The 23969-nt window shown below is 40.9% G+C and overlaps 1 protein-coding gene across 1 annotated transcript in view; it reads right to left on the reverse strand.

Moving 5' to 3' along the window:
• Positions 1 to 6030: 6030 nt before the first annotated feature.
• Positions 6031 to 23969, reverse strand: part of SLC44A5 (solute carrier family 44 member 5) — a 57894-nt gene continuing 39955 nt past the window's right edge. Inside the window, exons 10-22 of the mRNA XM_086463032.1 lie at positions 22747 to 22859; positions 22186 to 22317; positions 20089 to 20188; positions 17061 to 17153; positions 16051 to 16138; positions 14559 to 14821; positions 13398 to 13492; positions 12928 to 13031; positions 11590 to 11663; positions 9655 to 9725; positions 8198 to 8286; positions 7466 to 7550; positions 6031 to 6143 (exon numbers count right to left, since the gene is read on the reverse strand). Of these exons, the coding sequence (XP_086319158.1) occupies positions 6031 to 6143; positions 7466 to 7550; positions 8198 to 8286; positions 9655 to 9725; positions 11590 to 11663; positions 12928 to 13031; positions 13398 to 13492; positions 14559 to 14821; positions 16051 to 16138; positions 17061 to 17153; positions 20089 to 20188; positions 22186 to 22317; positions 22747 to 22859 (1420 nt within the window). The remainder of the gene's footprint in view (positions 6144 to 7465; positions 7551 to 8197; positions 8287 to 9654; positions 9726 to 11589; positions 11664 to 12927; positions 13032 to 13397; positions 13493 to 14558; positions 14822 to 16050; positions 16139 to 17060; positions 17154 to 20088; positions 20189 to 22185; positions 22318 to 22746; positions 22860 to 23969) is intronic.

The raw sequence follows: 23969 nt of genomic DNA on the forward strand, positions 1-23969 counted from the left end.
CTCATTTTTCCTTAAATGATACATGGTGCAGCTCTGAATTTATAGCTTCTGCGTACCCTGTGAGTCTGAACGCATCTATTGGCTATTCACCAAGTCCCAGATGTACAGCCATACTTCTCCACTGGCGCATTTTAGCTGATGTCTCCTCCCACTGCAGCTGCCCCTCTGCCTACAACAGCTGGCCATAACCATCAGCATCACAGGTTTTTGTGCTAATTCAGAAACTTTACCTCGAGGTTTCAGTGCGGTCACCACTGAATGCCAGAAGCATCCTCCGACAAGGCTCCCCACAGATGGAAGGGCTTATAATGCATACCTTGGCTATTGACCTCGAGCCCCAATTCTCCCTTTGTCCTGCCACCAAATAACTGCTCCGCTGCTGCCTCTGCTGAAATCCATCCTCATCTCTGAAAAGCTTTTGCATCGTTTTTGGTTGGTTTTGTGTTTTGTTCCCTCACCCCGTCTGCCAGAAAAACGTACCGCAGGCAGAGATACTGCCCCATTCCTCCAGCTCATTGCAACGGGCCACTGGCCAGACTGGGCCGCCGGCCTGCTGCAGCTCCGCCCGTGATCTCAACACCCACAGCAGCACCCCCCGTGGCAGCTACACCAACCCACGGTGGGCAACTGCCGTTTGGTTGACCTCGCACAAAGACAAAGGAGAAAACCACGACTTTTAGTGAGTCTCCTAAACCCAAAAGAGATTTCTACTGAACTACAAGGTATGGATTTGGCCGATGTAAAACACACCTTGCCTGGTATAAGACAATCTCAAAACAGGTTCAGCCAAATGCGGCTCAAAAAATGAAATAACGCCATCTAACGAACAGCCCCCCCGCCTTTACCAACAGCCCTCGGAACTGCCCTTCTCAGGGGAGCGGCGGCGGGCGCCCCCCGACGCGCCGCAGGGCCTCACCTCGGTCCCCGCCGCAGCTCCCCGCAGCGCCGAGCCCGCCCCGCCCCGCCCCGCCCCCGCGCCGCTCGCACGCGCCAGACACCGCCCCGCCCCGCCCCACGCCCGGCACCAGACCGCCCGCAGCACGCGCACGGCCCGCCCCGCCCGCCCTCGACTGCCCCGCCCCGCCGGTGCCGCCGCCGCCGCCGCCGCCGCGGAGCCCCGGGGCCGGCGGAGCGGCCCGGCACAGAGAGGCGCACTCGTTCGGTGTCTGAATCTTTATTAGAACAATCCCCAAGAGCTGTAAAACAGTGAATTAATAACAAAGTCAAATACGAAACGGTTCAGTTATCAAAGGTATTTAAACAAGACGTTCCCCTTTCTGCATGGCAGAAGCAAACAGGTTTTAGAGCCCAAACGATCGCCCTCATGTTAATTTGGTTTTGGCAAGATAATAATGTAACCTCGGTAATCACGTTAATGAAACATTAACCTCCCTTCCATTTCCTAAACCGTAAAGAGCCTTTTTTTGGATTTTACAACTCATTATTTGGGACAAATACACGTGGAGTCTGTGTAGCATAAACGGACAACTTTAATGTTAGTAGCACTAGTGTTACTTAAACATGGAGAAACAATTATCTTTCTAATTTGATTACAGCGCAGTACAAATTATGTATTACCTCAAAAATCATCGCCTGTATCAAAAGTTAAAAAATTCAGAATAATTTATAAAACACTTCCAGAATAGCAAATTATCAGTCTCAAAATGGAGAATGACCTCCATGCCTAGGGACAGGCCCACAGCCATGTGGCAGCACCGTGCCGCAGTCACCAGCGTTTCTCGTTCTGCTGGACGCAGCCAGAGCCCCAATCGCCCCGCGGTTACACAGGGACAAGTCGTGGGATCGTTGCAACCCAAAGCAGGAGAGGCCCTGCTCAGTTCACTACACCGTAAATTAAAGCTATGAAAGAATCTGCTACTAAAAACGGAACAGTCCTGCACTGTCTTTATTTAACCCTTTGCAACGCCACAACTGTCACGCATTTTCTCCTGGACCAAGCCGTCTACTTCCATGGCCTGACAACAGCAACAGGGGAAGGGTGTGTGCTGCGTCACGCAGCTCAAAAACATCCGACGTCTTTTCTACAATCTGTTTTATATCAGTTAATTCTAAATACTGTTTTTCCTAGCTCGCCTTTTCTGTTGCGTAGTCTACATGGTGTGAATAAACTTCAAAGTATAAGCCAGGTAAAATAACAGCCAGTAAGGCACTTGGTCAGAGAGGACACAGCCGTCCAGGATGAGCAATCGGTCAAGGGGAGACATTCTATGTTACCCAAACCAGCCAGTCTATTCCTCATAACCACTTCTCTGACAACCCAGCTGTAGAAGAATACCTAGTGACTGTCCCAGAACCAGCCTGACATTGCATCCGCCAAAATCTTTTTGCTGTTCCACAGTAGAACGTGCAACAGTAACACATCTCCTACTTGTCACTACTAATGTTTCAGACTAGTCAGCATCCTTGAAACACCCAAGAATGAGCTGCTGAATACGGCTTGGGAAAAAAAAAACCCTCAGCAAAAGAAATCCCATCTTTCTTCTGTCTTTGTTCTGTTTCTGGGGTCACTTTTTTTTTTTTTTTTTTTTTTCTTTTTTTTTTTTACAAAATTTGAAGGCTTGACATCAAAACTTTGGTATAAAACATGTAAATGAAGCCATCCATTAATCTGTCGTAGGGAGACACAATGAATCCAACCAGAACTGAACCAAACATGATGGCATGAATAGGGTAGCGAGTGTTTTCTGCTCTTGGTTTCTACGTTCTGCCTGTTCAAGATCTTCAAAAGGTCTTTCTAGGCATGTGAAAGGGCCATCCTGCAGAGCCACCCTGCCTTCCCAAAGCTGCTCCCCAGAGAGGAGGTATCCAGCCGAGGGCCGGGCAGGACCATGACCTGCTGAGCCTCTCGCCAGCAGCAGCTCGATGGGCTCCAGCCAGGTTCTCAGTCCTGACGTCTCCTCCTCCACCAGGCCGCCAGCCCTCCGCCACCCGTGTCACGGGGCTGGCCTGCGCCTCATGGAATGGGTGGCACTCTGCCACCGCCTCCGTGGGCTCAGGAGGAACACACGTGCGACATTTTACCATGTTACAGATAGCCACTGTTCCACTCTCTAAAGTGAAGAACAGAATTGTAAATTTTATCCTAAATCAAGCAACAAAGTAAATGTCCAAATCCTTAGATGTCACTACTAGTACCTCCTCTGCGGGGCAAGTCTGCAGACGGGCCCACAGGACTAGTTAGGAATCATTATCATAAGTTAGTCTTAAAATATTTTAAGTGATTCTTTCCCAAGTAAACACTTGCATTAATTTCTATTTAATTCATTAATAGGAATTTATTTTTTAAAAGCCAATTTTAATATTAAATAATTATGATTTATTTATTCAATTTATTGATTACAAAATCTACATGGTATTGCTTTGTATTTTCACAGTTCTCATAATTATATCATTAAGAAAATGGCTTTTAGATTTTCTTCTCAGAAATGATGATCACTTACATTCTAAATAATTTCACAAAATAGTGAGTGGAGCAAATTTATACATATATATATTTACTGTATATAAATAATAATACAATTTAAAACTTTCACTTTTAGAAATTCCTTTAGTAAATGCATAGGTTTGTTACAAAAGTCTTCTAATCAAATAACTGTATACTATTTCTATTATGTTTTATTCCTAGTAAACTCTATGGTTACATTCATATGATAAAAAAAGCACGCTGCATTCAGAAATACGCGTTTTCAGTTGAGCTCCCAGTAAGACACTCAAATCTAATAGAAATATAGATTACTCAATGCAGTTTCTTCAGCTGCAAACTAATTACACAGTAGTATCTAAAAAAAAAACCAAACCAGCTTTAGCACACGGACTGTAATCAGACCAGCAGCTTTTTAAATCACAGAATGGTGACACATACCCCGAAAAGTTACTGACTTAACTCTCAGAAGAGATTAGAGTAATAGGGGGGTTGTATACTCGATGCCATGCATATAATGAGAAAGAAATGATGAAAAACTTCATCAGTTAAGAGTGTGATTTTTTTCTGAAGGTAGGTTTCTCAGCCCTTTCTGAAAGTCAGGTTTACTCTAGGTTATCTCAAGAGGGGTGGTCAAAAGCGGAAGTTGCCCACGGTCAGTAGTTACGTTTGAAATTGTAGGCCTTTGTGTTACGCTATTTGAGTCCTAAACTGAACCCACTCATTTCTGCTTCAGGAAAAGGGCTACAGTGCCTGCTGGATCACAAAGAATGCACACGAGTATCCTGGCACTCACACCTCAGTTCACAGGATTTCTAGATCCTACCATGCCCATGACTACGAGCACATGGGTGGCAATCACTTGTGCATCAACACGACCCCAGACCTGTTGCATGAAGGACAGTATTTCTGCCTTTGCAGTGACTGCAATCTTCACAAACTGGAGCCGTAAGTGACAGAGCAAAATCACTTTGGGATGTGGATCGTCAGTAGATTTTCCCCGGAAACTTGCATTTAAATCATCTGGAAAAGATTTTGCTTTTCTATTTGTGACACCAGTGGACTCCTGGGGCTAGAAAAGTTTTTCCAGGCACTGAACTCCTTGTAACAGATCTGGCAGAGGTATGGCACATGCCACTCCCAGAAAGCAGACAGTAACGGAATACCTTATTCAGTACGGTGGGCTCCACAAAAACCAGGGACAGGCCTCAGTACGGTTGGGTCTTTGGGCATCCACCAGACTACCAAATTAAAACCTTTTCAGCTCAGCTTATGGCAGTAACAGACTTGAGAACTACTCCAGTGTAAGACTTTTCCCATGAGCAGAGCTGTTACTGACCTCAGTGACAGTTCTACTAATGGAATATTCATGTGCTTTCTACTAATAGATTCTGTACTAACGACTGGGCAAATTCAATAATCAAAAAGCAAATTAAATCTTTTGGAGCATCTTTTAGTAGGTAAATAATTCATCCTGTATCATGAGAAGACTCGAGTTCAATGTCTCAATACCTTACTGTGTGAGCCACTGAGAGCCAAGACCCGCAGAAAGAGCACACCAGGCCCTCAGCACCCACACGGTGATTGCAGTGTCTCGTGGAGAAGCCCTTCTGAGCTAGGCAGAGACAATGGAATTTCTTGTGCACATATACAGCCAAGACTTTCTTCCAACGAAAAAAAGACTGCATTTGGTTTTCCTTACAGCGAAGCTCAACTTCCTCATAATGCAGAACACAATCAGAGGCTCGTTAGCAATAGGGGGATATTAACACAAGTGCTTCTCTCTTAGACATCAGCTAAAAATGATACATTCACCATCTTGTACCAGATGAAACCTCATTTGTGTGAGCCACAAATCACTTCAAGTGCAGTGGGACCTTCTCTCAGTTTTACCATCTTTCAAGCACAACCCACAGAAAACTTTACTTTAAGCAGTATCAACTACAGCCTTCTCTGAATACCTTCTTTGGGACCTGCAGGGTACCATCATTTCTTAAAAGACACAGTTGTGGATGTGATTAAAATATCACTACGTTTTTCAGTGTAGGGAATCATTAATGCATGTATAATCACAGTTTAAATAGCTGTGAACCAGCTCGTACAAAAAAATACAATCATAGCACCATATTTACAAATTTAGTACCATCTCCTCGTTAACTAGAGAGTCTTGAACTATCTTTTTATGGCTAATTAGGTTATATGTTAGTGCTTTCAAAAAATCGCCTGAATTTCTTTTACAAATATACACTTATAAAAAGAAACATTATCAAAACTGCTGTCATCTCAGGCAGCAACTTGTGTTACAAAAGTTATTAAAACACCATTATAGACTTAAAAAAGCTTCAGATTTACATTTTCCTTTTCATAGGCACTCTATAAATTAAAACGTGGCCTTGTTTTCACAGCTGTTAGTTTAAGCATTTAAACTAGTTAAACGTTACCAATGTTGCTCATTTTTTTAGATACAAGCAAAAGGAAAAAAGAATCACCCATTAACCAGAAGCATCATTTACAGTTTTTACTTTTGCCTACTTTATACACGTTTTGCTTAAAAATGACACTGTTTTGATGTTGAGGTTTAGTGTATGTTATCCAACTGCCTTCTTAGGGCTTAGTTCCTTCTTCCCTAGAATTCGGTGAAGGCTAGCTGACATGAAGTAGGGTTTTGCTGTAGATCCATCATTTCTTTCAAGGTCTTCACCTGAATTTACACAGCAAAAACAGCCAAAAGAGCAAACAGCAGTACAACCATGCACGCGCGCACGCACACACACACAGGGAATTGAAGAGAGGAGAGAGCAAAAGACCCAATATTAAAAAAAAACCAACTCAATTAAGGCAATTTAGCTGTATTGTTAACTTGATGAAGAACACTATAACATTTCCATTTTTTTTCAAACCAGAAGAGGTTTTACAGAAAGCAGAGACACAAACATCCAGCCATTTTTAAAAGACAGCAATATGTCTTTTTTATTCTCCAGTTCTTTGGTTTGACCATATAGGTAGAAATTTTCAGAAACATGTCTCCACCGAAGCCTGGCATTTTGGCTACTTGCTAGAAAATTTGTCCCAAAGACAGCTGCAGACTTAAGCACTTTTTAAAACTGGGCCCTTTTTCACTGCCTAAGATAAAGTTATTTTGAAAATCTGATGCCACAAGTGCACAATATTCTCTATGATCTCTACTGTCCATTACTGAATGGAAGCATGCGAAGCAAAACAGGATATGAATTTAAAATAATGAGGCAGATTTCCTGCAGAAGGTCAGGACTAAATCACCAGTCTGCCTTCAGCCCACTGTTTATGCCACGCAGCAGTCACAGACCAGTGAACAACTGCCCACTGATGGGCAATCTGGAGGGAGTGTGCAGTGAAGCACAGTCATTGCAACATCAGCCCTGCCGAGGCAGACAGCTGTATCTGCAAAGCCAAAAAGAGAGTGCTAGTCATAAGGAATGGCCAAAGAGGTTAGAGGAAGCAAACCTTTGTATATCTCCATGGCAACACATACCATCTTTGGAATAAACTAAAAGAAAATCTCTTAATTTTTGAGTGCAATAAACTTTCTAAATTTTATTAGTTTGATCAATTTCCTTTTCATTCTAAAATATAGTAATAATTTATTTATGGTTTAGCTTATTTCTTGGAGTGTTATTAGTGCCATGTCTGCCTGTGATCACATTTGTTTAGAACTAAAGTCCACAACTCAAATAGGACGTAGCTCTCAACTAGACAAAAATTTTCAGTTTTCTGACCAATTTCGTTCCTGTGATTCTTTGGCAACCCAGTATTTCCAGAATCACTGCTAACTTTCATTCCTAGGGAAGCAGGGTGAAGATGAGCGTTTAAAGGAAAGAAAGAATTTATGCTATGGTAAGAGGAGAATCAGTATTACCATGTTTATCTTGCCTCAGTGACCCACTGTGCCTATGATAGATCAAGAATTCTGTAAGGAACGGGTAAGGTGGTTTTCTACTCTTGACATGACTTGCAGGTATTAGTAAAAGAAAACATAGTACTTACAAAAGCAGAGGAAAAGCGTGTCGACACACATTGCATAGACGCTGAAGAACCCATGTGCAACTAGGTAGGAGCCAATAATCACGGTCTACAAAAAACAAGCCACAATAAACCCCCAAATTTAGTTTGGCACCAATGTGGCAGTGTTAACACAAGTCAGAAGCCTAGTCTGCTAAGCAAATTTGGGAGGATTTAATGGCAGCTCTGTAATTCTACCAAAGGTTACTACTGCAGTGGAAAGAGATCACTGGTTCAAGACACCGTATACCGTAACATGCAGTAACCACTAGTTTTCCAGCTGCCAAACTGGAGCCATTTCAACCCCCAAAGAGAATATATTCCAAGAATACTCTGAGCTCCTTTATTCTAAAGAACCACTCATCCTGGAGATGTTCCAGAGTCTAGCGGAGGGGCTACAAAAGGAGAAAGAGATGCACCACAAGCCCCTTCCATTAGAAGCCACGCTGTTATCAGTGCCTCACCACCAGCCTTTGCTGTCTGGGAAGTCTGAGCAAAGCAGATGTGAAACTTAATTCTTCTGAAAGTGCAGAGTCACTGTAATGCCACTTCTGCCTGAAGGATTCAGAGCATTAGAGTGTAGCAGATCAGTCCTCACTTCAGTGGATAGTATGCCACTGAGAGGATGACAACAGGAGCTGTTACCAGACCATGCCCTGAGTAGTCTGAGCACCCCAAACTGCCCTTAGTGTTCAGGAGATTAGATGGTTGCCTTACCAACAATGGTACCCAGTAGTAATTCAATGTTGGTGCTTCCTGTGCAAAGACTGGTATTCTCTGTGTGAAGAAAAAGAATGCAAGAACACCTGCAAGAAGCACAAAGATTAGTGATTCCTATGCTAACTCTGATTTCCTAACGCCTAAAGAATGGATAAGATAAAACAAAAAGACAACAGATCCAAGGTTGGCTTAAATAAGAGTTTATAAACAATAAATTCCTCAATACTAATTATCTGCTGGATCTGTATTCTGACAGAAGAAATATGTAAATGAATCCATTACCATAAAGATATTCATGGACCCAGAAAGACTTTAATTGTTTCATCATTCCACTGGATTTAATAGCAAAATTAATAAATAACAATAAACGGGACAATGACATGGGATAACAAAGACCATTGGGTGGATCTTTTCTAAAATAAAAGTTGAGAAATTCTGCTGCTTAAAAGTTTATTGCTTGAAGAAATACTTAGCTATTTCTGATTAAAGGGAGAAATGGCAGTGCTAGAGATAAACACAACAAGAAATTTAGAACAGACCAATGCATCTACAACAGAAATCGCCCAAAGAATTTATTCTCTAAGACGACGAAGTCATGAATTAATTTCAGTATTTCATGGTTTACATTTCAGAGAACATGTTTCAAATAAAATTTGGTACCCTAGTTTGAAAGTCATTCTACATTCTACAAAACATTTTAGATGTGTTCTTGGTACTAATTTTCAACTTTTAATTAAAATAGAATTCATTAGTAATCTTTTAAAGTATACAGAATACAAAATACAGTTATTTGTAAAATAACGTTTTGAAACTGCTGTGACAATCTAGAAAAACCATAAGGCAACACTGCCAACTTTAATTTCTGAGTGCTTAATTTAGAAAAAAAAAAATCACTTTTCTGTCACAGAAAAACATGAATAATATATTTTGATATTTACTGATAACTAAGAAAACGCTATAAGGATGTTAGAAATACTCTCTTTCTTTTACTATAGCTTATAGTTATAATGGGTTTGAGAATACAGCAGAGCTTCAGGCCCATCTCCTGCAGACCTGCACCACCTCCTCTTGTATGCATGCTGTCTGCTACCAGGTCAATCTCATTTGCAATTTTGTTCAGTTCTTATGAAAGGAGAAACAATTGTGGCTGACTTATTGGATGTGAATTTGGTTTGATCCAGCTATAATGCTTTGGCTGCAGAAGTCCTTGCACCAGCAACACGTGCAAAAGTGGTAAGCTGTCAACAATACACCGGGAGGGGAGGGGAAGTGGTAGGAAAGAAGAAATATATTTTAGATCAATCTTGCAAATCCTAGAAACAAGGGAACAGCTTCCCAAACAGTCAGATCAATGAGCCCCTCCAGCTGTTAACTAAGCATATATGAATATTGCAGGCATACTCATAGGTACGAGAACATAGACCATGCTGTTTGGAAAGAGTCATTTAGCTTACCTACACCACCAGCCACGAGAATTTTCCCCAGGAATAAGAGAAAGTCTGTAACTTTGTCCAGGACTGCAACTCTGTTCAGCAAAGGACAAATGATGCATAATCACCACAAACCAGAAATTTGTATTCGTTCTCCTTAAATCTATGGATGATTGACAAAACATGACCAAGAAGCTGTCTTCTGGTTTCACAGGCTGACAATACAACGATGCAGAAACACAACACTGAGATGGGCTTTGTTACAGCCTAATCCCATAAGGCAAAAAAGCACTGAGACCCTTGTGGAGTTATGTCTTAATGCAGCAACACTTCTACAGCACTTGAAGACTGTTTATTGCTCTTGCTGGTTAAAAACCAAACCAAAACACCACAATATTTTTATTTCAGCCTTTCTTCTAGGGTGACAGACAAGCCAGCCCAGAAGAGGCAAAGTTCATACCAAAACAAAAAGCAGCATTTGCGTAGATTTCTGGTAGGTCTTCTTTTCACTTGGTCCTATCTGGCCACATTTCACAACCCCGTAATATGCCAAATCTACTATTTTAAACTATTTTAAGATACCAAGTACCTTTGGTACAACACCAAAGGGAGGAGGCCTCAAAGCAGGGAGATGATCACAGCTGAATGAAAGGAGACAGAAAATTTGACAGTAAATCTGCAGCCCTCATTGAAAGCAACAGCAGGTAGTTTCTGCACGAAACCCTGCCAGCCTGCCTTATCGGAAACTGCAGGTAAACAATGGGATGGAAAATGAGCTTTGTATCATCAGCCACTTGACAGCGCAGAAGGCTATGGATATGGTAATACACAGCACTGACTACCATGAAAGATAAACGTAAAGAAAAATTAAAGAGAACAAATCATCGTTAACCTGTCAGAATTCAGAATTAGCAAAATACACAAGATAAAAACATCTCCATTTGAAACAATTAAGTTATACGCCTGGCTTTCAGCTATTGCTCTTACTGCTTAAGAGTAAAAGCACAATGGACAGTGAGGTGATGTTCTGAAAGGAAACAAAGGCAGCTTCTCTTTCCTATTGCACAGGCACTACACGGTTGGACACCACTGTACCGATATTAACGGTGGTGCAGGGTAACAGAGTGAATGCACTCCATTCTCCCATCTTCAATTCTTTCCTCCTCTTCTTAAGCACCATTTCAATTTTCCTCTTTCAGCCTCCCCATCCATTCCTCTCCTCCTCCCAGTCCTTCACTTAATAATTTAAACCACCTAACCAGTTTTACTCTCTCTCTTGCTTGGTAATTAGATTGTCTGCTATTGTATCAACATGGCCTGCTCCTAAGTTATTCACCCATTACTTTTTGATCTCACAGTAGTTCAGGAAGAGCCAGGAGCAATGAAGAAAACTACCGATGAGAACAGGGAGTTTGGCAGCAGTCTTGGTAGTGGGGAAAAGGGCCAGGGGAGTTCCCAGCACGAGACGAGATCTGGTTATGTTAAAGATACTGGCTTTGAAAGCAAACTATTCTCTCTTCTTTACTGCCACTCTCTGACACCCCATAAGCTTTCTGGATGAATCTGAGGACTTAGGTCTTCCTGCTTTCCTTTTCACAGACAGTGAGTGTACCCAAGCTCAAGAAACAAGCCATCCAGCAGATGATGAGCACCCCACTCCTGTATGTCTGTAGATCTCCTCTCAGGGGTTTCCTTGTTGGCACTATTACAATCTACCGGGTGCTTATGAATTTAAAGGAGCAATCACAACAAAACTGTAGATTATATCAACTTTGCATAAGTTACTGTGCTGGGCAGCCTGCTGTTACACACTGAGTGTTACAAGTGAGGTCCATGTCTGAGCACAGAAGCAGCTTACAATAATATTTGGAGGAGACATGGGAGAGGAAAGAAGCATGTCTTCAGAGTGCAATAGCAGGAAATCCTGACATTTCCAAGGACTGGGAGACGGCCCCTTACCTCACCACATTCCGCATGAGCAAAAAGAATGCTTCCTTTGCCGAGGTGCAGAAATTTTTACCATATATGGCGATCTGCAAAATAATAGTAGCTGTTACGTATTTTAAATAATTCCAACACCTCCTCACATGCCAGAATCTTGCTGCGTGAGATGCACAGTTCTCTCTCAATATGTGGCTTTGGAACTCAGATGAACATACAGCACTTCCCTGAGTCAACTGCTACCTCTCAATGCTTCCCACCAGGCTAGGACAGAACATTATCCATCTTTCCCCTTCAAATCACCTGGTGATGAGCATGCCACCCCTTGTGATCTCGCAGGCAGCAGACTCAGTACTTAGTTTCCCAAATGAGGTACTTGCTTCCCACTTTGCCAGTTACCTATACTAGATTTATACAGTGGAAAGGAACAGGCATTTGTAGAGGAGAAGCTGACCACTGTAGGTATCTCCTTGGACCTGATGCTGCTCTCACTTAAGAAGAAATCAGCAATACCAATATCAAAGTCAGTGGATTTACATCAGCATAAAGTAAAGCAGCTAAAGTTATTCAGGAACAAAACCATTTCTTCTTCCTGGAGTAGTGTCCACAAGGGTAAGGTATATTAGAACAGCTCTTAGTGCAGTCAGTTTACCAACTGTAAATAAGATAGTCAAAAAGCATACTTCCTCTTCAAGATGGCATTAATTTGAAACATTAATTGCATGACCATGGGTTATAATGGACCCAGTACAGCCACCTCCTTTGAGACAAGTCCATGACCATACCATTCAATCACTGAAATTGCTTCAAGTAAGAACATCCTAGGCTGAAATCTGTGTATGTTTATTTAGGTGAAAATCTGGAATTTCTCTTTTGGAAGCTAAGAAGGGTTGTTTTAGAAAAACATCACTGCTGCTGCTAGTAAAATTTGTGCTTTTAACTCCCAGGAGGAAACAGAGATACCACATGCCGTCTAAACTCCTTATTCAAACACTGCGTCCAAACAGAAGTGTGTCATCAACATGCAATACAAAACAAGTTAATATCCCTGTTGAAATCAGGATTTCAGTTGCTGAATCAGAGGGGGAGTTAACCAGTTACATCATCCCTTCCCAGTTACTTTGGAGGGTGAGGGGGATGGACAAGGACAGGCATGGAAAAAGCTTGCGTTTAGAAGAAGAAAAAAAAAAGATCTTACTTTTTCATTGGTTGGACCCCATGCATTTCCTGAAAACTCCCACAAATCCCATTATCTAGTCAGCAGATTCTAGTACTGCTGGCTGTTGACCAAGCAGTAGTGGCTAAGGTATTTTAGTGTCCCAGATAGGGGAGACCACATGCAGAGACAGCACATACCATGATGTAGGCATTTCTGTTTATAAATTTTAAGAATTTTTCCAAACACCAGAAACAGCATTTGAGGCAGCAGAGTAGAAATCTAGTGAAGGAGTTCTGTGTACCTGAAAAAAAAGAAGTACATCATACATAGAACTCATGAACAGACTTCATAACATAGAAAGCTATTCAGAAAAAAAAAAAATCTTCAATTGTGACAAAAGCAGAAACATTTTTTCTTTTCTTCTAGGTATGGACTCTCTTTCTCAACCAAATTTAGCTGCATGAACTTTGCATTAAGTTCCCAAGGACATAGACTCAATTTGAGTAAATCAGCACAAATTCACTGGCTTCAAATGGAACTACAATGGCTAAGAATAATGTGGAATTAATCTCTCTTCATTGCTGAAAAAACATCTTGGGAAAGTAAGGAAGTAATTTAATTTACCAAAGGAGGTCTTAATAACTTAGACCAGACTCATAAATCTGACCTTTCAGTTTGTGATCCAAGTACTCCAGTATTACTCTAATAAGCTGGACAATTGCAAGAATTAAGGCTCCAAATGCCAGTGAACCTGTATGGTACCTAAAACAAAATAAATGACTGTTACGTTGTGCATATGTGTGTATGTACAATTATATATGTATGTGCATGTGTGTGTGTATATACAAATAGAATAATAACCGGAAGAAGGTCTATTAGTGTGGATTACCTATACTAATGGACCTTCATCCTCATCCGCCAGAGAGGAACAGGATGAAGCCATCGGTGCTGTTGGTGTTTGTCTCAGTGGTGTGCTTGCCTGTCTGTTGATCTGTGTGGCCAGCTGTGTATATGTGTTGTAAACATGTATTTGGGTGCATGCACCTACTGGGAATAGTTGCTCAGCCTTGTAACTGCTTGGACCAGAGGGCATGGAGCTGCAGCAGCCTTGCTGCTATTAGGCTACAGGATTCAGCCTCCCCCTAACACCAGACTTTCCTGATTGTGCTGGTTTTGGCTGGGATAGAGTTAATTTTCTTCACAGTAGCTAGTGCAGGCTGCGTTTTGGATTTGTGCTGAAAACAGTGTTGATAACACACCCATGTTTTCATTACTGCTGAGCAGCGCTTGCACAGCGTCGAGGCCCTTTCTGCTCCTCACCCTGCCCTGCCAGCGAGCAGGCTGGGGGTGCACAAGAAGCTGGGAGGGGACACAGGCGGGACAGCCCACCCAAGGGTTATCCCACACTATATGGTGTCGTGCTGGGGGGATGGAGGAGGATGAGGGGGACATTTGGAGTTACAGAGTTTGTCTTCCCAAGTCACCGTTACGCCCTGCTGTCCTGGGATGGCTGAACACCCGCCTGCCGATGGGAAGCAGTGAATGAATTCCTTGTTTTGCTTTGCCTGCGTGCGCGGCTTTTGCTTTGCCTATTAAACTGTCTCTATCTTAGCCCACGTGTTTTCAGACTTTCACCCTTCCGATTCTCTCCCCCGTCCCACTGTGGTGGAGCGAGCGAGCGGCTGGGTGGGGCTTGGCTGCCTACCGTGATTAAACCACAATGCTGTCTAATCATTCTCATTTGATAGTCTAAGTCTGGCTTCCCTAGATGTAAAAAGAGCCCTTGCTGGATACATGACAAGGCTCACATCCAGCTTCACAGTCTTACCGTATTGCTCGTCCAAATGAAGAGAAGAGCGGCCACAGTGGAATATCTGCTGGTTTTCGAGAGGCCCAGTAATAAGAGGCAAAGGCACCAGCAAGGGTACACTGACCCAGTGCAATTGCAAAGTTCACCAGCCAGAGAAAGACAAAGGCATTGGCTAACTGAAAGATGAAGATGTACCTATGGTACAGGCTTTCTCCTCCATAAAAAGCAAAAGTACACTGAGCACCTGGACACAATTTAGTCACATTGGTTGTGTTAAAAGTCTGTATAGAAAAAAAAAACCAAACAACACAACGATAAGCAATGAATTCTGTCTCCACAGTCTCTGAAGTTTAGCAGCTTAATTCAAATAACATAATTCTGCTTGATGTTTCATTAGCTCGTTCAACACTGCACTCTAATACTATGTAACCTGTTTACATGTTTAAGGATTCATGTCTTATGCAGGTGCTTAACTTTAAACTATGCAGTTAGCAATCAGGGCTGTTCACCACATGCCTGAAACCTACATACATGGAATACGAATTTCAGAAATCTGCTTTTAAGATACATAATCGTTTCAGTTTCATGAAGGAAAGCCTGCTCACATTAAAAAAAAAATTTAAAAAATTTTTTTGAAAACCAGAGGCCAAATCTGCAGATTGGGTAAATCACCACAGTGGAACTGATATCAACTGAGCTATGCCATTTTATACCAGCTGTGGATGTGATCACAACTTCCCTTACCTATCCCAGAGTATTAAAACAGCAGTAGTCTTTATATTGAATTACTTTTCCCTATTTCTGTTGTTCATTTCATGTATTTGCTCATTTGGGCATGAAATAAAACCAATTTCCAATCCCTTTCTTTTTTAGTATTCAAACATCAGCAAGGTGGACAATTGTTTGAGATATACAACCACAGCAGTACATTGAAATTTAAACATCTGAAAATAACCCTGATATAACATTTGATAAATATTTCTCATTTTCAAATATACTTAAATTCAACCCCGCAGTCAAATCAAATCTTTGACTGAAGATAAAACAAAAAAAAAAAAAAAGGAGAAATATTTTTGGAGCTTCATGAAGGTCATTGCTGTGTCAAAACCAGCTAAGCCTCTGCTTCAAAACACGGCTGGTCATTGGGCAAGTTTGAGATATAGCTTTCAAAGTCTTCCATTGCCTTTTGAGGACCATGAAATAGAATCCTCATGAGTTCAAGAACACCTTTCCAAATAAACCTGTATTTCTGTGTCTTCTTTCTCACCTTGTAAATTAGAACAGTTAATATTTACCTGCCTCACAGGACAGTTCAGCAGAAAAAATAGTTTACGTCTGTAAATTGCTTTGAATGAAGAAGTGTTATCTGAACACTAAGTACTATTTTCAGATTTAACATGAGGAATCATCACTTAAAATATGCACATTTTCTCTTAGCATTGCATTTAATAGCAATTAACAAGTGCAATTAGTATAGATCTCACTATAGGTAAACATTTGTTACACTTACCTCCGGGTCACAAGTCAGGTTTGCATACTTGCACAGTGTTTGATTAGCCATTACTTTATACACAGGTTCTCCTGATGTAGCCAGAAAACTGAATGGAATATTTTAAGGTGGAATCACAGAACTGTAGGCTTTGAGCAACTTAGGATTCTGCAGTGGGTAACCACCAGCTCTAAAGAACTTGTGCAAATAACAGAAAAACTGCTGTTGCTCTGCATAGATGTGTATGAAGGTTGATAGACAGGACTGTAGAACCAAGGCAAACTCCATCCCGGAGCTGTAATAACCCCTGACCAGAATGGGCAAGGGGAATAAACTTGACTTGGTCTCTCCTGCACAGCTACCTTTGAAAAGGCGTATTATGCAGTAGTTCTTTTACAATTTGTATTTTGGTGGAAGTAGACACAGAGCATAGGGATAAATTAACATTGTCCTGAAGAGCAATAACTGACCCTTTGAGCATGTGATAGAACCATTTGTTTTCAAAAAGCAATTTTCCCCTTTCTGATACCTTGACAAACCCTTTCTGTTCTGGGAACAAACAGACAGTGGCTGCTATTATGCAATTCAGAGGACTCAGTGCGCTGTATGTTCTCACTCCTTTCCTATACTTTTCTGAATAAAACACACCTGGAGTCCACCCCACCCCCAGCTAACTGAGAGACCACTAACACCAGGCCTATAGATCATGCAGCACATTAAAGGTCATACTCACTCTTTGCTGAGGACCCCTTTTTCCCCCTTAAACTCAATCTTACGCAGTACACAAGGCCTTGTATGATCCCCCTGCCTTGGTATAAATGTCCAGTTCTTTTTAATGAAATTAAATTCACTGTCCAATTTGTACATCACATGCAAATGCGCAGTGAGGGAGAGTGCATCAGTGCAGCAAGTGCTAAATGACCACCTAGCCCTCTTAACGCTGGTTTGGTGAAGGTGAAATAGTAGAGAATTATCTGGTCTTGCAGACCAGAAGACTGTTCCTCCAGAGAGGTACACAAACAGAAGGATACACAGCTGTCACAGCCCAGTAGGAAATACAAATTGCAATAAGTATGAAGGTGACGATTGGGTAGAACAATGTAGACATTATATAGCCAATAGCCCTATTAAAAAAAAAAAATAAATCAGTAACCTACAACAATTTAAGAAATAAGCTTTTTGTCAGTCCTCTTCTAGCATCATGCTTTTTACTTTGAGCTACTTGTTGATAGTGGCAGCATAATCTAGTGCTGGCATCTCAAAATATTGCAGGTTCTTTCTTCAAATGTCTTCACATCTCCACTGTCATTTCTACCACTCCACTTTTATTGGCAGCACTACAGCCAACTTTACCTATTTGCCACGTTCAAGTCTGTCTTCTTACTTTCTCCCTCCCTATTACTGCTTCACAGATCCATCTCTTTCCAGCTGACAAACCCATTTCAATCACATCTCCCTGCTGACTGCTGGAGACATTATCTGTTATTTCCTTGTCCCACTCTGCTCAGCTCCTACACACCTGAAATTACCTCTTGCTACTTTGTATTGGAGCCCCTTTCTTGCCTTAAGCACTAACTGTTTGGGGGCAGGGACATTCAACCTGTCTTTGTAATGCCAGGACACGCTAACACCTTCCTGTGACCACATCACTTTCCTTGCACATGCTGTAAATGAGTGGTGCTTGCATTCGCCTGTTGGCAGACAGAAAGAATAATGGCCTTTCACTGTTCACAGCTTAGAGAGCTCCTTCTAACATCAAGGCTGATGTTTTAGAGGCTGACATTCTACTAATACTTATTTTGGCTGGAACGTGACTAGTGAGGAGGAACTTGAGTGTGCCAGTTCCTACACTGCCAAAGATGACTCCTCTGTAAGACAGTGAGTCAATACAGCCCCTCTGGGTAAACTGGCTGCAGCCATCTCAGAGGCAAACACCTCCAGCTGGGTATCTCACTATGTGTCATTTTGGAGAGCATGTGTTTTGTTCACTGAAGCTTGCAGGTTGGTTCTCTTTACACTCCTGTCATCTACTTCTTCCCATTACTCTAAATTTTCTTTCCAGTTACCCTGTAAGATTATGACAAGCCTTTTTGTCTCTTGTTATTTCCTATAGTATTTCTCCTATGACTTGTGGCAGTTCTGATGCTGTTCATTTTATAGGAGGCAGTTTCCAGAATGTAAAAGGAGCCAAATTTACTCAGTTCCTGCCGCTAAACTAGTAAACGCTGGGGGGAATGCAAGGGAATGTGTCATGTCGCTCTTAACCTCTGGATTGAATTTCTGTCTGAGTCTAGAGATGCAAAAGTCCATTAAGAGTCACACAGGAGGACATGGGCTTATGCTGTCTGAGAAATAATCACTACATATTAGCAGCGTTCAGCAGTTAATAGCAGGCCTCTTAGTTACCACTAAGGCCATGGACAGTTACTCCAAGAAACTGAGTAACAACTGTTAATTGTTTATAATTATGGATTTCAAGTCAATTATTATCATTATAATTGTAATGTTTTTGAAAGAGTAGTTAAAAGGTATTGAAAAATGTCATTTCCAGTCATTAGCAGCTTATTTTTCATCTTACTGAATACAAGGCATGGTCTGTTAGGTTTAGAGTAATTACATACAGTGTTTCATCTCATGCATTATGCATGAGAGTAAAAACATCACCCTCAAGTGACCTCTCCATGCTGCTGAAAAACTACAGAATGTTATTAGTTCTCAGCAGGAAGTTTATGAACTTTCTGAAATCCTACCTGTCAAGGTTGTGAACAAGTGTGTTGCGGAGTGTTAAAAGTGTTCCTGGATTTTAACAAACAGGAATTAAAGAGTATAATTTAGTGCTGCCAAAATTAATTGCTATGCTCTACTTACACAGCAGCCTAAGACAGGAAACAGGTAGCTAGCTGAATGCAGAACTTCAGTATTTCTTAATGCCATTACAAAAATCCCAAATCCTGTTTCCCGAGAACCACAATGTCAATGGAGATGGCAGAAAACTACAAGCAAGTGCACACAGATAAACTCAGAGATAACTCTCTGTGCTCTAACAGAGCTTTACTTCCAAGGCCTATGAGACATAAGTTTATTTGCAATGAAATCCAAGGGCCTGATATTTTAAAGTCCATTAAAAAATTCCCATTTTTTAAAAAAAGAACTAGGTGTTAGCACTGTGTAAAACAGGAACCACTATGAACAAAGTCTATGCAGATTTCAGGAAACACAAAATGAAGACATCTCCTAGGCCTTTAGCTCTCATTTCCTGTTCTGCTTTCTTCTTTACTCAGAGCTGAAAAGAAGTAAGTTCAGGCTGGATATTAGGAAGAATTTCTTTACTGAAAGAGTTGTCAGGCATTGGAACAGCCTGCCCAGGGAGGTGGTGGACTCACCATCCCTGGAGGTGTTTAAGAGATGGGTAGATGTTGTACTTAGGGACATGGTTTAGTGGCGTTGGTAGAGCTAGGACAAAGGTTGGACTCGATGATCTTGAAGGTCTCTTCCAACTGAAACTGTTCTATGATTCTATGATCTTGGAATACACCATATTACAATGCCTGGTCATGTAAGTCTCCTTTTCTCTCTGCAGGTGTCCACACAATAATTTGATTAGAGCCAGAAGAACCCAGTCTTTCCTAAACAAAAGCCACAGCCAAAACAACACCAATTCTCTACCACTAGTATGTCACTCTGGAGACAATGCAATGACAGGGCAAAGTTACCGGCTATAGGTTCCAGGCTCCTATTAACAGTGTGCCACACTTAACATTTCTGCTGATACACCATCTTGTACTGAGGATATGTGGTACCACTAGCAGTGTATGTGCTCTTAAGGCAAGAACTGAGAGATAAGAAATGCCTTACTGCAAAAGAGGAAGCTCATATAAGCACAAGCTCATTATCAGAGAACTGGCATTCCTTATACTACTCATTCAGCTCAACAGATACAGTGTTGTACTTTTAACACCCAACTTTCTGCCCTTGGTAGCGCAAGATGAAGCTCAAGAAGAGTGTACTCTAGAGATCATTTATTAAAATTCAAAATATATTAAACTCAGACAAACATACCTACTACCTTCCTTCAACAGTGCAATAGCAATCCGGATCCGATTCCTTAGGAAGATCAGCATCAGTATGATTATGACCTCAACACCACAAAGGATTATCACTGTAAACGAACAAAGTTAGATTTATCAAGAATCAAAGCAATATGCTGCCTTTTATTTTTTCTCTTCGTATATTACACTATCGTTCATGAACTCCATAAAATTCTCTGCTAGAGCAGTTCTTTTTTTCTCTCACTTGCCAATCTTCAACTCCATTTCATAGTTTTATAAGTTCCAGTGTAGGGAAATTCTACATGCAGAGAGTTAGAATGTGTAGGACCCTGACATAAGCATTTATAATTTTAGAAGAAAAATTGAACATATCATTCTTAGACAAAGATAATTTACTTAAAGGTGACAGTAGTATTTGGCCTTAGGTACAGTTCATCCTTAACAAATCCTACTTTTCATAGACTTTGCATGTTTATACTCTAATGCTGCTAATCTGTAGTATTCAGATACAGTAAAATAAATAAAAAGAGAGATTAAGAGTCAACATTTTCACAAAGAGTGTATTTTTCTAATATATATTATTCTATCATTCAGATGTACTTAAATCAGCAGGTTTGTTTGAGTATCAACCATCACCTCATCTGAGTAAAAAAAAAAAGCAAGAGACTAAGATAGGACAGTTTTGGAGAAATTATTTTCACCTTCCAGTTGTGTTGCTGGAATCATACACACTTGCTCTGAGGTCAGAGAGTTGAGTGCACCATGTCCCAGGACATTTCCTCTTAGTTATGAGCAGTGTTTGAATCATAACCCAGACCTGGTTTAAAGAGTCTGCTTCAGTGTTATTTCTGTTTGCATCAGTTCAAAACCTAGTTCTGCAGTAGGTTACACGCATTTCAGCACGTATTTTTGATGGTTCCCCATGAAGGAATACATAATCAGGTTTCTTTAAAGTTAGTCTCATTCCAATTCAGCTCTGTTAAGTTAATGTAGCTTGTCCCAGACATTGTGAAAAAGGAAAGCAATGTCAGTACATGATGAGTTCTAGACCAGGACTAAAAGGGCCTATTGTTTCAAGGATATTTAACTGCTTTGCTGGGTGACTTTGGAAAAGTAAAAAGTAATTTAATTCCCGAGTACCTCAATTTGCTCATCTGACAGTGACAATGACCTCCAGACAAACTATACATTGGCTGGTAAGAATCAGGCAGGGGAAGAGCTTGCAGAGCTACAAGCGAAAACATAATGAAGTCCTAATATTCTCTAGGGACAGCATACTAAAAAGCTCTGCCTCAAGAATATGTGGAAAATGCCTCATGAGCTCAATGATCCAACATAGAGTTAAATGAAGACACAAAGCAGAGACAGGATATTTTTAAGCAGTAATACTTTAGCTACCAATAGGGCGAGGCAGTGTTTTACGTTATGTCCCATTCACTGTCAGTTAGTGTCTGCGTGCCTCCTCATAGAACATTAACAGCAGTGCAAGTAATATTTGACAGGTATTTGTTCTGTCTTCCACCCCTCATTCCCTGGGGAGGGATGTGTATGCTGCAGTCTGTCTTGTTCCAGTAGGACTTTGTTTTAAAAAGAGAAGGTAACGAAGCACTTTTGAAAATAAAGGTGATGAAATTTGCAATAGTTCATTCCACAGTCTTAGATTAGCCTCCAAGAAAATTCAGTGACCTGAATGTAAACAGTTCTACAAAGATGTTTTAGAGTTGTTAATCTATTTTCTGGGGCCCTCAAAGAGGGAGAATAAACAGATTGGGAGAAAAAATATGCCCCTCCTTATGCAACTTCATCAGGACTAACTGTTACTGCTTTCTACTTCCCCATTACGAAGACTGAACACAGAGGAACTGGAATGCTAATAACACGCGCGTTTTTCACTCTCATCAATAGCGCAACTGCATTATGTCCCCTTACAAATATACTAGCCTCCTTGAAAAAAAGTAGCACACTACAAAGAAAGAGAATTCTGCTTATTTCTGAACGACACATTTACATTTACATGAGGATATTTAACAAGGCAGAAACTGTACCAAGGCAGTGACTGATCTGCCTGAATATCCATTAACATATACCAAGTTTAAAAGGCACTTACTAAATGCTAACCATGTTTGCCTCAGTTGCAAGTACACTCTGAAGTCAGTCTGGAATCCAATATCGTAAACAGTGAGGTCAGATCCAGGTATTCCTTTAAGATGATCATACTCCCAGTAACAATGCCATATGCCTTTTAAAGAACAATCAGTATAAGATGAGTGTTTCTGAAGACCACAAAGACAAGTTTTTTAAAAAGTTCTTTTACAAGCCAAGTGTTTTGTCCTCAGCATGTCAGGTAAGCAAAAAACCAAAACCGCATTACTGTGAGACTCGCCAATTATAACATCACATATACAGAAAAGAAATATCAGTACAAGTGAATACAGACTAAGCATTCCATGGGTAGATAACTCAGGTTGCTACATCCGGTGCTAAGTATCAGCACAGCTGGATTCTTCCTAAATTTCACTGCCATTTCGGCACTTCTCACTCAACTGTGCCTAAAATTAGGCATTAGTTCTCCCAATTGTACCATTTAAATAATGTAATTACTGGTTTTCCTCGCCCAGACTTAAGCAATAAGGAAAAACAGCCTCAGAGACTAGAATTTTAGACCTACCATAACCTATAATTCCAATCACACCAAAGATGAAAATCCAGAAGAGAACCCCAGCCGTGAACCTCAATAACACAAGGAAGAGCAGACTCACAATCATTGCAATGAACAGCCCACTAGAAAAACGAGAAACACAAACACAAGGAAAACAAGCATGAGAATCTTCACTTTTCTTGCATGCCTGTTACTCCAAATGAGGGTCACTTCATCTCACATAAGATAATGATTTGTAAAAATGTATTTCCAAACCTTCCTTATGAAATACAGCCTCATGGCTATTTTATCTGCTACTAGCTTACATAAGATGACCTCACAGTGCCGAGTCAGAAATGTTTGTATACACTAGGTTCTCAGGTTGGCTGAATGGGACTAGTACAATGCCTTTTTGGTCATTTAGACCAGCTGAACTCACTGCCTTTTTCAGGCCATGGTCTAGTCTACAGTACAGAAATTTAAATTGGAGGAATACCTATGTGTGGGGAGGTTGCTGTTTTATGTCTTGCATTACAAATCCCTACTTGCAAAGAAACAATGTTAGTAAAGTAACATTCTAGGAGCTTTCCCAGAAAAAAAGAATTAAATTTAGGAGGAAAGCCAGTGACTCTCTCCACCCACCAGAAGAGGAAATGATCAGGGCATTGTGATGCATAAAAAGAAACTGTTAAGAGCTATCAATGGGGCCCCTAGGAAAGATTTCTAGAGTGTCTTCTCTTTATCAAGTAAGGAAATATTTGTTTCCATTTCACTCCCAGAAAGCAAGTCAGAAAGGAAAAAAATGGCTGCAAAAGGCCTTTTTACTCAGCAAGGCCTTCTAAAGCAATGTGAATAATAATCCCATCCAACAAACATCCAGCTCAGATGCTTCACAGAACGTCTCATTTCTCAGAATTTTTAGTAGGTGTTATATAAGAATTTTGTATTAGTACCGACTCAAAAAATTTAAGATCTCTGCTTGCCTGTGGTCAGTAACTTCTCTTCTGAATGTTGCCAGCTTATTTAGCCAGTTATCAATGATAAAAAATGGGTCAGCCGGATCATAAACAATCAAAATGGGCAGAGGGACAAGAAAAAGAACATCAGCTTATTTAGTTAAACCTTTGTAAGCTGGTGTTACGTCCTAGCCCTTTAAAGACTTCCTAGCATGATATATTTTCCCTTTCTGAATGGCTTGTTTGAAATTCAGAATGTATTCCTCAAAAAAAGTTGTCGTTTTGGAGCTTGTTACT

Source organism: Leptosomus discolor, chromosome 3, assembly GCF_034619465.1.
Source record: "Leptosomus discolor isolate bLepDis1 chromosome 3, bLepDis1.hap2, whole genome shotgun sequence".
In the NCBI taxonomy this organism is placed as follows: Eukaryota; Metazoa; Chordata; class Aves; order Leptosomiformes; family Leptosomidae; genus Leptosomus; species Leptosomus discolor.